This window comes from Macrobrachium rosenbergii, chromosome 3 (genome assembly GCF_040412425.1).
Source record: "Macrobrachium rosenbergii isolate ZJJX-2024 chromosome 3, ASM4041242v1, whole genome shotgun sequence".
Taxonomy (NCBI): domain Eukaryota; kingdom Metazoa; phylum Arthropoda; class Malacostraca; order Decapoda; family Palaemonidae; genus Macrobrachium; species Macrobrachium rosenbergii.
Window position 1 is genome coordinate 6,301,577 of NC_089743.1, and position 13,325 is coordinate 6,314,901.

At 40.8% G+C, this 13,325-nt stretch overlaps 1 protein-coding gene across 30 annotated transcripts in view; it reads left to right on the plus strand.

The window, feature by feature from the left end:
* Positions 1 to 13,325, plus strand: part of LOC136852221 (trichohyalin-like) — a 392,138-nt gene that overhangs the window by 363,360 nt on the left and 15,453 nt on the right. For 25 of the 30 annotated variants that reach the window (XM_067126802.1, XM_067126810.1, XM_067126843.1 and 22 more), the window contains one exon: positions 6,922 to 7,032. The exons of the other annotated variants lie outside the window; for them this stretch is intronic. In XM_067126802.1, the coding sequence (XP_066982903.1) occupies positions 6,922 to 7,032 (111 nt within the window). The remainder of the gene's footprint in view (positions 1 to 6,921; positions 7,033 to 13,325) is intronic. 30 annotated transcript variants of the gene reach the window in all.

A 13,325-nucleotide genomic window follows, 5' to 3' on the forward strand; every position in this document is an offset into this window, starting at 1 on the left:
TGAGACCTGGTTCAGTGGCTGCTTTTTCTTCCCCCTCCCCCCTCCCAGCATCAAGGGCGGATGACGTTCACCAGTCAAGGGATAGCTCATTAAAGTTAAGTATACCTTAGTTTTACCAGACCACTGAGCTGATTAACAGCTCTCCTAGGGCTGGCCCGAAGGATTAGACGTATTTTACGTGGCTAAGAACCAATTGGTTACTTAGCAACGGGACCTACAGCTTATTGTGGAATCTGAACCACATTATAGCGAGAAATGAATTTCTATCACCAGAAATAAATTCCTCTAACTCTTCATCAGCCGGCGGCGGGAACTGAACTCCGGCCCATCGAATGACGGTCTGAAGCTCAACCAACTCGGCCAACAAAGGGCTAGGGATAGCTCATGCAATTGGTTGCCCAGTAGCATCGGTCACCTTGTCAATGGTGTTGTTAGCCTCCAGACCTTCTCCTTCGTGCCAGCATAGAGACAGGTCTGCCTCCAGGCCCAATAGGAGGAGAAGGATCCATATCAACGCTGGAGTGACTCCTCCAGACGTTCCGCCGGCCATCAACCTCACTCTCACTCAAGAAGTAGGTTGGACAAAAATAGGAGCCCCTCTCAAGACCAATGAGACAGAGCAACACCAGAGGATGTCTTCTTTCTCAAAACAAGTTCTGCTAGAGGACCACCCAGCAGACCAGAGCAGGGACAAGGACTACTCTGCTCCAGGAGCCAGCAAAGTGGTGGCAGGACCAGCCTCCAGTAGTAGTTCAGCAGCTTCATTAGAAGTAGAGGTGAAATGCCCAGATACCCTGAGGGAAGCACAAAAGTACGAGGAATAAGAACTTTTCCTCCTTGAAGCACCAGAGGAAGAGAAGGGCTTTATGGAATTTATCCTCCAGACCCAATAGAAGTTGGATCTTGCAGATCTCATGAACTCCACTCCCAAAGACCATCCCTGCCTCTCATACCTGGGGCTGATGGCAGAGAATCCACTGGAGACGAAGCAAACAGTCTGCTCCCCTGGTTGCTGCTGATACAGGGAATGATGAAGAAGCTAAATGAGCCAGTAGTGGGAGCGTATGGTTTGTTGGCCTCTGCCAGGTTGTATAAGTTACTCCCCACCATCTCTTCCCCAACACACCAAGTACTACTAGGTTGTATAAGTTAATCTCCCCCACCCCTTCCCCAACACACCAAGCACTACCAGCCAGAGGATGCCTTCACCCTGCCCAGGATGTAAGACTCCAACATCTGTTGTTTGTCAAATAACATCTCGTTAGAATGCTTTTGGCAACTGAGTCAGACTCAACAGCACTGAGACCACGAATCTGGAGATGATATTTAGCCTAGAAGGTACAAAGGATGTCATCCTGCAAGAGAAGTGGCACATCTTCAAGGTTACCTGAGGCCCTATAGGAAAGCCCTATTCCTACTTAGTCAAACAAGTGGTCCACTCGTGGGCCAACCTGATCTTGACTTTGGTCCAAAAACAGATCTCCATAGAGAGTTGGTTGAAACTACAAAATAGCCCTATCATAGATTCCCTCTACTGCTTCCCCAGGACTTAGTGAGACAGGCGATCAAGGGGATATGTGAAGACTCAAGGGGAGCAAGTGGTCAATCTGGCAGTACTACAAGGCAGAGGGGTGGACGGTCCTAGTTCTCCAGAATGGTTACACACACCCCTTTGTTGAGACAAAACCTCCCCTGTCTTGGACTCTAATCCCACTCCCCTCCTACTGGAAGACTCGCCCAAGGGGGAGCCCTGCAACAAGAAATAACAGCCATGCTTCAGAAGGAGGCTACATAGTGCAGGACAACACTCCAGATATCTACAGCTGTCTCTTCCTGGTACAGAAAGCCTGTGGAGGTTAGAGAACCATTCCTGTTGACTCCTGTGGAGGTTAGAGAACCCTTCCTGCTGACTCAACATCAAGCAACAAAGCAGTGGCAGATCCTGATAGGTCACATGGTCTCCCAGGAGAACCTGGACCCAGGGGCAGGGTACACATTTGGTCTCTGTAATGGGAGATGAAGGAGGAGTGGAAAAGTCAAAGCAACATCCTGACACAATAGATAAGTGTTCCAGACGGAGTTATGGAGGACCTGCATTGGTGGAGAAATCCAACGAACCACTTGCAGGGAGTCAAACTCAGCCGTCCAACCCTGGGGATGCTGTTATATTCAGACACATCCCGAAGGTGAAGGGGATGGGGCGCACATCTAAATATGAGTGTGTTTCAGGACTGTGGGGCCCAGAACAGGGTACAGACCACATCAACATGCTGGAGATGTGAGTAGTCTGGTTGGCGCTCCAGCACTTCCAAGAACTCCTTGAGGGCAAGGTAATAGTAAAAGATGAACATCATCATCATGGTGGTGGCCTGTGTGAACAAATAGGGAGGGACCATCTCCCTGGAGCTGAACAAGCTAGCAGTAGAGACATCTAAGTGGTCAGAGACCCAGGGACTGGAACTAACAGCCAGGTACATTCTAGGCAAGAACATCATAGCAGACCAAGTAGTAGGCACTATGTGGTCCCTGGAGCAGGACATCGCAGACAAGCTACTGAGTCTTTGGGAGGACCCAACATTAGACCTGTTCACCACAGCAAGGAAGAGCAAGCTACCACTACAATTTTCTTCAGTCTTGGACCAAAGGGCAGCACTCCAGGATGCCTTCCAGCACCCTTGGGACAACATTGATGTCTACACCCTCCCTCTGTTCAACTAGCTATGGAAGATCATCAACAGATTCTTTGTGTCTAAGGGGCTAGGAATGACACTGGTAGCCCCAGTGTGCTTCAAGCAGAGTGGTATGCCAATCTACTTCACCTGCTCATGGATTTCCTGAGGGAGCTGCCTCCCATCCCTACATTGTTGAGACAGGAACACAACAACCGATACCATCAAGAAGTCTCCCTCCAAATTCACAGTTGGAGGCTATCAGGCAGTAGTGTCACTGAAAAGGTCTTAATCCACTCAAGACCACCGTGAAGGAAACAGAAGGTTTCATCTTCCTATGGCAGAATCAAGCCCTTTCAATCACTGCAGTCAAGGGTTATAAAGCTGCCCTTCCACAAATGTTCTGACCTTGGGACAGAGACATCTCCTCTACATGGGCACTGACATTCATGATCAGGGATTTTGAAAAGAAGTGTCCCCCAAGAGAGGTGAGACCTCCCAAGTTGGGTGTGGTCAAAGTCTCACAAGCTTGAGACGTCCTCCCTATGAACCGCTCAAGAAAACTGACTGAGATATGACCCCCAAGACAAGTGTACCTTTTGGCCCTTGTCTCAGCCAAGTGAGTCAGGGAACTGTACGCCCTCTCACATTATATCCCACACCCATGGGTGGTCCATTGCTGCATGATTTTGTAAGGGATGACAAGGACAAGATGCCTCAAGTGTACAGACCTGCCTGCAAGAGGCTAGTCATCAGTACAGGGTGCACACAGTCTCCTCCTGGCTGAGAGAAGTGATTGTCAGGGTATATAGGCCATGAGAGATGATGACTCTCCCCCGAGCAGAATAAGGATACTCAACATAAGGGGCAACAGACCCTGCAGATGGGCTGGTTCACACAATGGAATAGTAAGGTCAGCTCAGGTCACAGGAGACTGTAAGCCTACTTGTTAGGATTTTGTTTTTTGAGATGATTCATTGACAACTTCATCTATGAAAGCGTAGGTTCATATGCTAGGAAAAATACAAATTACTTTAGAATTTGGTATTTTATATGGCATGATCCAGGGGTCAAGGTCACCCTTAGATGCCAAAAGCTCATGTAGGAATTTAGTCATGGCTGTAACTCTTGAACTAAGCAGGGTAGGGACTTGATATTTATCATGAATGCTTCACTATTGAAACTGTGCAGAATGAGGCCCCCATGAAGATCAAGGTCATACTTAGGGGTCAAAAGTCACATAGCATTTTGTCACTATCAGGGGCATTTTGTTTCACAAGCAAATCTTTTATGTCCCAGGTTTGCCACTTGGAGAATTTTGCAATTCAGCCCTCTGCTGTCTGCCAGTTTTCAAGATAAAAGCTCAAAAATATCGTCCATGGTGGATAAAATTTTTTTAGGTGGATCAAAGGGTGAAGGTCAGGTCATACTTGGAAGTCAAACGTCAAATAAAAATTTAACTTGGTCATGACATTTTGATCATACATGATGGAGGCTTCATATTTATCATGCATACTTTGCTGATGAACCTGCTGTGCAAATTGAAGTCGATGTCAAGGTTGCACTTCGAAGTCAAAGTCAATTATGAACGTCTTTATCATCTGGGGGTACAGTAGTTAGTAACTGACCTGTCTGTCTATCTTCTTGTCTGGTCCTTCAGATGTCCATCCAGTCACTAAAGTTAGTTTGTAAAGCTTTATGATTTTAATATCTTTGGTAATAAAACCTTTAAACTTCACACATACCATTTATAGATGATTGGGCTCACAAATTAAACGCAATTGATTCAAGGGTGAATGTCACATTTAGAAGCCAAGGGTCAGACTGAAGTAATCATAGCCATAATGTACACTTCACTAATGAAGTGTAGAGTGAGATCAGGGTCAAAGTTCAGGTCATACTTATATAATATGAAGGTAAAATACAATATTGCCATCTGCAGGGTAGTGTTTCAGAAACACTTTTTTAGTTTTCTAAAAAGAAAACTATTTTGCCAGCTTTGTCTGTCCGCCCCCAGATCTTAGAAACTACTGAGGCTAGAAGGCTGCAAATTAGTATGTTGATCATCCACCCTCCAATCGTCAAACATACCAAATTGCAACCCTAGCCTCAGTAGTTTTTATTTTATTTAAGGTTCAAGTTAGCCATAATCGTGCTTCTGGCAATGATATAGGCCAGACCACTGAGAATTTTTCTTTGGCCTTGATTATACGCTGTACAGAACACTCGACTGCGCCGAAGAAGCTTCGGCGCATTTTTTACTTGTTTCTTTTTATTTTGAACATAAGCTGTAAATTGAGCTCTGATATAAAGTTGATTTTATTGTTATTATTCTTGGTTGAACTATTAACAGTAGTTTTATTTTTTACATTGTATCTAATTAGACTATCATCGAAGAAAATTAAAATGTCTAACTTCGAGATGTTAAGGAGGTTACACGGTGAAGTGCTGAGTTGTATTTTGTACACAAGTTTGTTGCCCTCCTCTCATTGTCCTCAGGAAATATTATTTGTCTCCTTTCTAATAACTCAAGTTACATTCAATGCTGGGATTATATTGATTGTTGCAGGTTTGCAAAGACTCCATATACTTAGAGATTGAATGGATAAGTCTTTTGTAATTTCATGCAACAGTTTGAAGTTCTCAGGCCTTTTATTATTATATTATTATTATATTATTATTATTACTATTATTAGTCAAACTTAGTCTTGAGAACAAAAACACTAAGGTATCTTTCTTTTAATATCATGTAGGAAATTTGGTCTTTAGAGTGCTTTACACCCTAAAGAAAACCTTTTTTGTTTCCTAGTTTTTAAATTGGTGTTCTTACCGTCCTTGCTGCAGGCACGGAAAAAAAGAGGCCTTATACTAACTGTACATTATGTCTAGGATATGTATGTTACATCTTTATGCTTGTAATTCTGTCAGTCACAGGAACTGTTAGCTTAAAAATGTCTCTCTGAGTAAGGGAAAAAGCCATTCAAAAGTTAGAGATTAAGTATTTTTGGACATATGTTACTGTCAACAAAATGTACAGTCAGTAGGTTTCGAACTCCATGTCAATTGCATAATCTAGCAGAATTTTTTTATACATAAGAAGGACTTTTCAGTGTAGGCTACTTCAAGAATTTTTTTTTTAGTAATCATTAGTTTCTCTATTTGTAATTGGGCAAACCATTAATGTTTGAGTAGTCAAGTTGATCAAACGTCAGAAAAGGTAGAGTAATTTACGTAATTTCTCTTGGACATAGGGTAAGAGTTAAATTTTCTGAATAGTTATGTTAACAACGTACTATGATGTGACAGAAACCAAAATACCATGAATTTATAATTCTAATATACTGAACTTTAAGTTATTATATTATTACGTATTATTATTGTTATTACATATTATTATTACTATCATTATTATTATATTACTATATTATTATTATTATTACTATATTATTATTATTACTATCATTATTATTATTGGTGTTGTTGTATGATCATTTATTTTAGCTTTTGTGGCCATTAATAAATGCATGTAGTACAGTACTTACTGAAGTGGTTTTGTGTTTGCGGTGATGGAGCACAGCTAAACACGTGTTAACGTTTTCTACATATATGGCACTGTTCAGTTCTTTGTTAGATACATAACCAAAATTAGCTGTTATCTTAAAAACGATGTAATTAATGGTGTGGGCAGGTGCTTACTTAACATAGATATGGTTACTTTCCATTTTAGTAAGACAGAAGGTTAACTTTTCAACTGCGTATTTGTTTATTATAGCTATTCTTGGTAGTATATGTTTTTACATACCGTAGTTAAGCACAGTATAATGTCAGAACCTCATTGCTTGAAATAGTATCTGTAGTGAAGTTATGTAGGATCATATATTAACCTATTATTTAAATCAAGCTTGCAAACATATAATTTAGTTCCTTTATATGTAAAATTAACTCAAATTTCATATTGTTCATGTAACCCACTTCTTTAAATTATCAAATATTTCTGTTTAATTGACTACATACCTGCACATTTAGTTCTTACAGTATTATAATAATATTCATAGACAATGTTTTAACTGTCGTACCATGTCAGTTGTAAACCGACAGAAAAATATTCAGTGGATGCCCTATTTGTACGAAATTTTTAAAATACATATTTTTTTCCTTTTCTGTTGTTTTGAGAGTGGTAGGAGTCTGGCTCTTTAGTGTGTCTTGCCATACCCTTTTGTGTACCATACTCACAGTAATCCAACCTCAACAGAACCTCAAGGGCCTATCCATATCCCAAACATGAAGCATGCTCAGCAGCCTAGCCAGTACCAGACTCAACCCAACCAGTTTCAACAGCAGCATGTTTATCAACAACAGTCCGGTTTGTATTTATTCACATGTCACTGTCCTGCCATTTAAAAATCACATGCTTTCTGAAACAGGGGTAGTAATGCAAAGAAAATATTTCAAGCACAGAAGCATTTTAGTGATTTCCAACTTTGAGACTTGAAAGCAATTTTGTTCTGGTCAAGCTTCATCTATTCCTAAAATATGAGTAGCATACCATTAAAGGCAAGGATCTAATATTTATATACAAAATAAAGGACATGACATAATATCAAAATATTAATTTCAGCCTGAAAACACTTTCTGAGACCCTTCCACTTTTCTCCCCTTTCATTTTAAAACAATGAATGCCTACTCCTCCTATCCCAATAGCTCTAATAGAATGAAATTTAGCAATATGCACTCATGAAAACCTTGGAATAAATCATAGTTAAAATCCTTAAAACGTGTGATATTCACATCTTCACTTTAATCCCCAAAAAAGCTCAGCTTGCAAATTGTAAAAACCTTTGCCTTTCTGACAGTTTCAGAGATAAACCAAAATAATTTTCATTTGGAGCGTCATACCCAGTAGAGAAAGAGGAATTTTATGTCCTCTGGTTGATTACTGACATTAATGATTCACGCACAGCAAAACTGTTAACCCATAGGGTTACACTAATTACAGATTTGCAAAAATTTAAGATTGTTTTGCAGATACCATTCAGTGAAGACAATTCCGAAAAAGTTTCTTCTTTCTTTGTTTCTAATAATCTAAACTAACATGAGAGATATGTTTTGGTGTTGTAAAAATCTATGGAATAAGCTCTGAATTTAATTAAGTTGGGAATGCTTTAGCCTTTGAATGTAGTATCCAGAAATTTTATGTCCTCCTCAATTTTCTTGGATCTAGAGCCAACCTTCTCAGTCTGTCTAAACAACTGCAGCTTTGGGAAGCCATAGCGTCTCAAAATAGTATTAGCAATCGGATGGATACTTGAAAATATTAACTTGATGATGAATAATATCACCAAGGCTTGGTAGAGCATTTAATTACAAAAGCTGTCAAGGCAGATAACCTCATCATCAGGCTGAAATTAATGACAAAAATATGAAAATAGTTGAAAAGACAATAAAATGAATTGTCTTACTTAAACATAACAAGATGGGTAACACAGAGAGAAATTGTAAGATAATTTTTAAGTACAGGTACTATTTTGAAATGTTTTGGCCACCCAACATTGCAGTTGTTTAGAAAGACTAACGTTGTTTGCTATAAAACCAAGAAGATTATTCAGAAGATTATACAACACCAAAACATACATCTCAATGGCAGTTTAGATTATCAGATTTTCAAGTGAATATTAAAAAATGAAAAGTTTTTAACTTTTACAGAGTTGTCTTTACTGGATAGGGTTATAAAGAATGTGGGTAACAAATGCTTATCATCCAATTTAAGGTTTTACTTTCTGGATCTTCATCTTTTTAAAATAGTAATGAGTTCATCATTCGCAAATTCTTATGTGATGTACAATTGAAATACGATAGTGTTGGCGCCTGTAAATGGCTCAACGAAAAAATATTCCAGGTTTTTCAATTTCCAGTTTCATAATTTTAAGACGAGTCTTGCCCAACTGCGACACTGTTAAAATTTATACTTTTATTTTTATTTAATACCCCTAAATGACCAGCACTAGTTTGTATGAGCTCAACATTTTCTGCATTTGTTACTCATCTTTCTGTCTAGAAGTGAAACATGACATATCTAGCAAGTGGAATTCTTTGGAAACATGAGAGTTGATAAACATTACACTATCACAATTACATTATATAACATTTGCAAACCTTCATTCTTTAAGCGCCATTAATTTGCTTTAAAAGTATCGTCTAATCTTACCAGAAAAAAGACATGATCATTTTGAACTTCACATTTCATGATTATTGTAACATTATTTGTTCCATGTGGTAGGAGGGTAAAGAAGTTTAACTTAGTTCATTTACCACTGATCATTCCCTGGCACCTATCAAATAGTTATTCATATCATGCTAAATTAATGAATTGTTTGTTTATATTACAAAATATTTCTTTCATACAAACCCAGTAAACATGTGTAAGCTTACAATAATCTTACAAATATGCACATCTGTGTGGCCTCTCTGGGTAAGCTCCAAGTGTTAAAGCAAAGAGTATCCAGGTTTTTGTAAAATCTGTGAAAGTATCATTGCTTAAGGGGTTTTTTCCAAGCTAGGAGACTCATAGGGTTGTCCACCACCGTCGACAGTAGGTCTGTTAACCATTTCTTATGGCCAAAGGAGGTAGGGCACCAGAGTCTTCCTCATGTTGGCTGAGAAGAAAAACATCTCCAGTACTTGCCTAATAGTCGAACAAGGTAAGCTGTAGGCATCGAGGTTGTCCCAGAGATGAAACATTACATCTATTCCCTAGGCTGCTGAGTCAAATAGAGCTGAGCAGTACACCAGTAGCTTGTGATTTGGGCTCTTTGGAAATAGGTCCATTAATAGTATGCCCCTCAGATACCAGAGAGCTCTGCATACCTTGGAGTTCAGTAGCCATGCTGATGGTACAACCTGGATTACTCTGGTAAGGATGTTGACTTTAGTGTTGTGCCTTCCTAGAATGAACCACAGCACTATGTTGACTTCATTTGCTTCTGGGCAATGAAGCTTTTAACTACCAATATGTACAAGGTCTTTGAACAAGTGCCACCTTGACTGCATGGATACTTCAATGCTCTTTTGGTGAAGCACTTAGAAAAACGGCATCTAACTCAAGAAAGTTGTGTGCTGGTAACCAATAATTCTTTCGCACAAAAATCCCGTAAGTATGCTTAACAACACTGACTTGATGTGTTTGTAAACCTCAGTACCTCAGGATTGGGAGGAACTATGAGACTTATTAGGAAGAGGCCCAGAATTTACCACCATCAAACTCCTCCAGGGCCTCCTCCAAGGCTATGACTGAGTAGTTATAGGGTAAATTGCCTCTGACTACAATTTTGCAAACTGCAGTTGGAGAGATCTGTCTGAAGCATTTGCGAAGAACCAGTTTCTCCAGCAAGTCAAGGTGCCTAACTTCACTGGAGGATCTGAACTCCGTGACAACTGCTTTATCAAGGCCCATATTCTTCTGATCTTGTCCTCTGTCAGGCAAACTAGCTCCTCTTCTGTACTGGTGACCATATTTATGTACAAACTTTCATCAAGGGTGCATTTGCAACCTATCATAACTGATGTGCTGTAGCCACCATCACCAGCCAGGTGACTAAATACTATCATTAAAATCTTACACTGATCTTGTGCCCATGCTGCCACAGGTACCAAGGTTCTGGTAATGACTGAAGCAGTAGACAGGCTAAAACATAGAACTTAAAACTGAAATACCTATCATTGCCAGAAAACGTGAAGGTATTTCCTTGATGTCAGGAGGATAGGAATGTATGAGAACACATCCTTGAGCTCCAAAGATGCTAGGAAGTCACTCTGAATGGACTGCAGCATTTATTCCATATCCCCATACTGAAGTGGGTGTTCACTGGGCAAAGGGTGATGATTGGTCTCCCACCTCATGTTTCTTTTTTAGAGGTCATTGTCATAATGAATCAATAAATATCAGGATCAGATTTCCTGCGGGAGTAAAAGATGCTTTCTCCTTTGACTACCTAGAAGACATGCCCATTTTTAGTACTGGTCCAAAAATTGCATACTGTATATTCATGAACATTTTTAACAACTCACAAAAGAACATAAGATGCACAGTTCCACATAATGCTATTTATAATGATTCCAAATTGCTGGTAGGCATAAGATTTGCTGACACTGCACTTGATAAAACTAACCAATTCTCTTTACCAAAAAATGATGCCATTTTCACAGCAGAAGTGAGTACAATACATTCAACATTTAACAAAAATACACCACCACTGAAACTTATTTTCAGTGATTCAACAAGTGCTATTGAAGCTCATCAAAACTATTGTCCTAAAAACTTTCTCGTACAGCAAGTTAAGTTTACATTGTGCAAACTAGGCTATTAAAACTGGTGTAAATGTTGTGTTACTGTGGATACCAGCCCATGTAAGCTTCCAGGGGAATGAGGATGCAGATAAAGCAACAAAAGCTGCAAGTACACAGAAAGATCATCAAACACAATAATCCCAGTCAGTGATTATCACCTCTAAAACCCACCATCTTCAATAAACGGCCATTTCACACGATAAGGTTCTAAAGTAGAAGTGGCCAGTGGCTTTGTATAGTGTGATAAAAACTCTCTTTACATATATAAAAAATATAAGGTTTATTTTGGTGCTTATGCAGCAGGCACTTACAATGATGTCTCACTGATCATAGATTCATTCCAAGGCAAAACACTAAAATGTTCACATCAAAGTATGCTGAAGAGATGGCAATATAGGTCTAGAAGATGACTGGTGACTTGAGAAGCTATCCTCTCAACTGAAGGCTGATAGATATAAAAATGTTGATAGCTATCAAACATTCAGGTCCACACCCCACTGTAGAGATTTAGAACATTACCTCAGCTTAAACACACATTATAACCCACAGACCTCTAACAGTCTCTTAAAAAAATCATGTACTTTTTATAGAAAAAAAATCACGTTGACACTTATAAGCATATCTGAAAATATCAGATTTCAATTAATATAATATTAAACAAATATATTTCCAACAATATACATCTTTACAAAATAGCCTGTCTTAATTAAAATTCTAGAATATTTCAGCAAAACATTCTACACTCTTCTTGACAATCACACACCTTCTCAGCAGCTTAGAAACAAAGAAAACTGTACTTGGGGTGTGAGATTCAAGACAACAGGTCTGGATATGACTTGATTTATTTTTTGGAAGCCAGGTATACATTGAGAAATGTGGACAGAACAGTGGTCACTGACCTGCGGATCCCATATCACGCATTTGGGCAAGAATTTGTGTTTGTTAGATGACATATAAATGAAAATAATTTGCGTTACAATAAATGTACAAAAGTGGTTACAGTATATACATCGGTGGAAAGGCTGGACAATAATGTGTATGTAGAGATATATAAAAATTAAATAATAACAGGTAATATACATGATGTGATTAATGCAGAAATGAAGAGGCGCTTGATGCCTTTACAAGTACTCCCCCCTCAAGATAATGATTACAGAGATAATTATTGGATGACATGAAAATTAATCACGGAGGCACTGGGGGAGCAGGAGGCAACCCCTTCTCTTCGAGAACTGTGGGCAACGTCGACTGCTGGATCTTCCGCAGTGCGGCCTCTGGGGCACCCATGGCCCCTCCCTGGGGAGCATGTTTTGAGGGGGGACCTTGGGGCCTCTGCCTGCCTCCTCTCGGATTTCGCTGTCTAACAGGAATGCTGGTTTTAGCCTGTCGATGGAGACCCAATCCTCCCAGCCGTGGATGTCGATGAGATACGCTCTGGGGGTCCTGTCGATGACTCGGTAAGGGCCCCTATAGGGCCTGGTCAAGGGTGGGCGATAGGCGTCTATCCTGACAAAGACGTAAGTGCAGGAATCCAGGCCGGCCGGGCTGTAGGTGTTGGTTCTGTCCATGAAGGTCTTATGGCAGGGCACGAACTTCTGTGCTAGTTCCCTCAACCTTGGGAGGGGGGTGTCTGTGCTGTTGGCTGATGGCAGGAAGAATTCCCCTGGAACAGCTAGTCTTTCTCCATAGAGTTTTTCTGTGGGGGACACGTCGCCATCTGCCCTTGGTGCGGTGCAAGGACCCAGGGGAGCTGGGCCTTCCAGTTTTCGTCGGTGCAACGTGTCAATAGAGCTGCCTTCAGTGAGCGTTGTCCCCTCTCTACCAAGCGGCTGATCCAACTGGAGAAGAGGGCTTCTGCGCAGGATGCTGTTGACACCTCCTCCATAGGTGTCACCTTTGGCCAGCGAGTGGAGCGATCTATGACCGTCAGGAGGTACCTGGCGCCCCCAGACTGTGGTAGGGGTCCAACGACGTCTATGTGATGTGGCTGAAGCGCCAACGAGGTTGGGGAAAATCACCAATACCTGATTCTGTATGCTTTGTGATCTGGCTGGTTTGGCACAGGATACAGCTCCTCACCCACTGGCGGGCGTCTTTCCTGATGCCGTGCCACACGAACTTTTCTGTCATCAGGCACGCCGTTGTGTGCTCTGATGGATGGGAGAGGCCGTGAATGATGTCGAACGTCTTCTTCCTCCTCGAGGCAGGGACCAGGGGCAGGTGGCCGGTGCTTGTCTCAGAGAAATATTGCGCCCGAATCTCCCACGGGCATGTCCTCCCATTTGAGTGCCATCAGTGCCGTCCTGTAGGCTT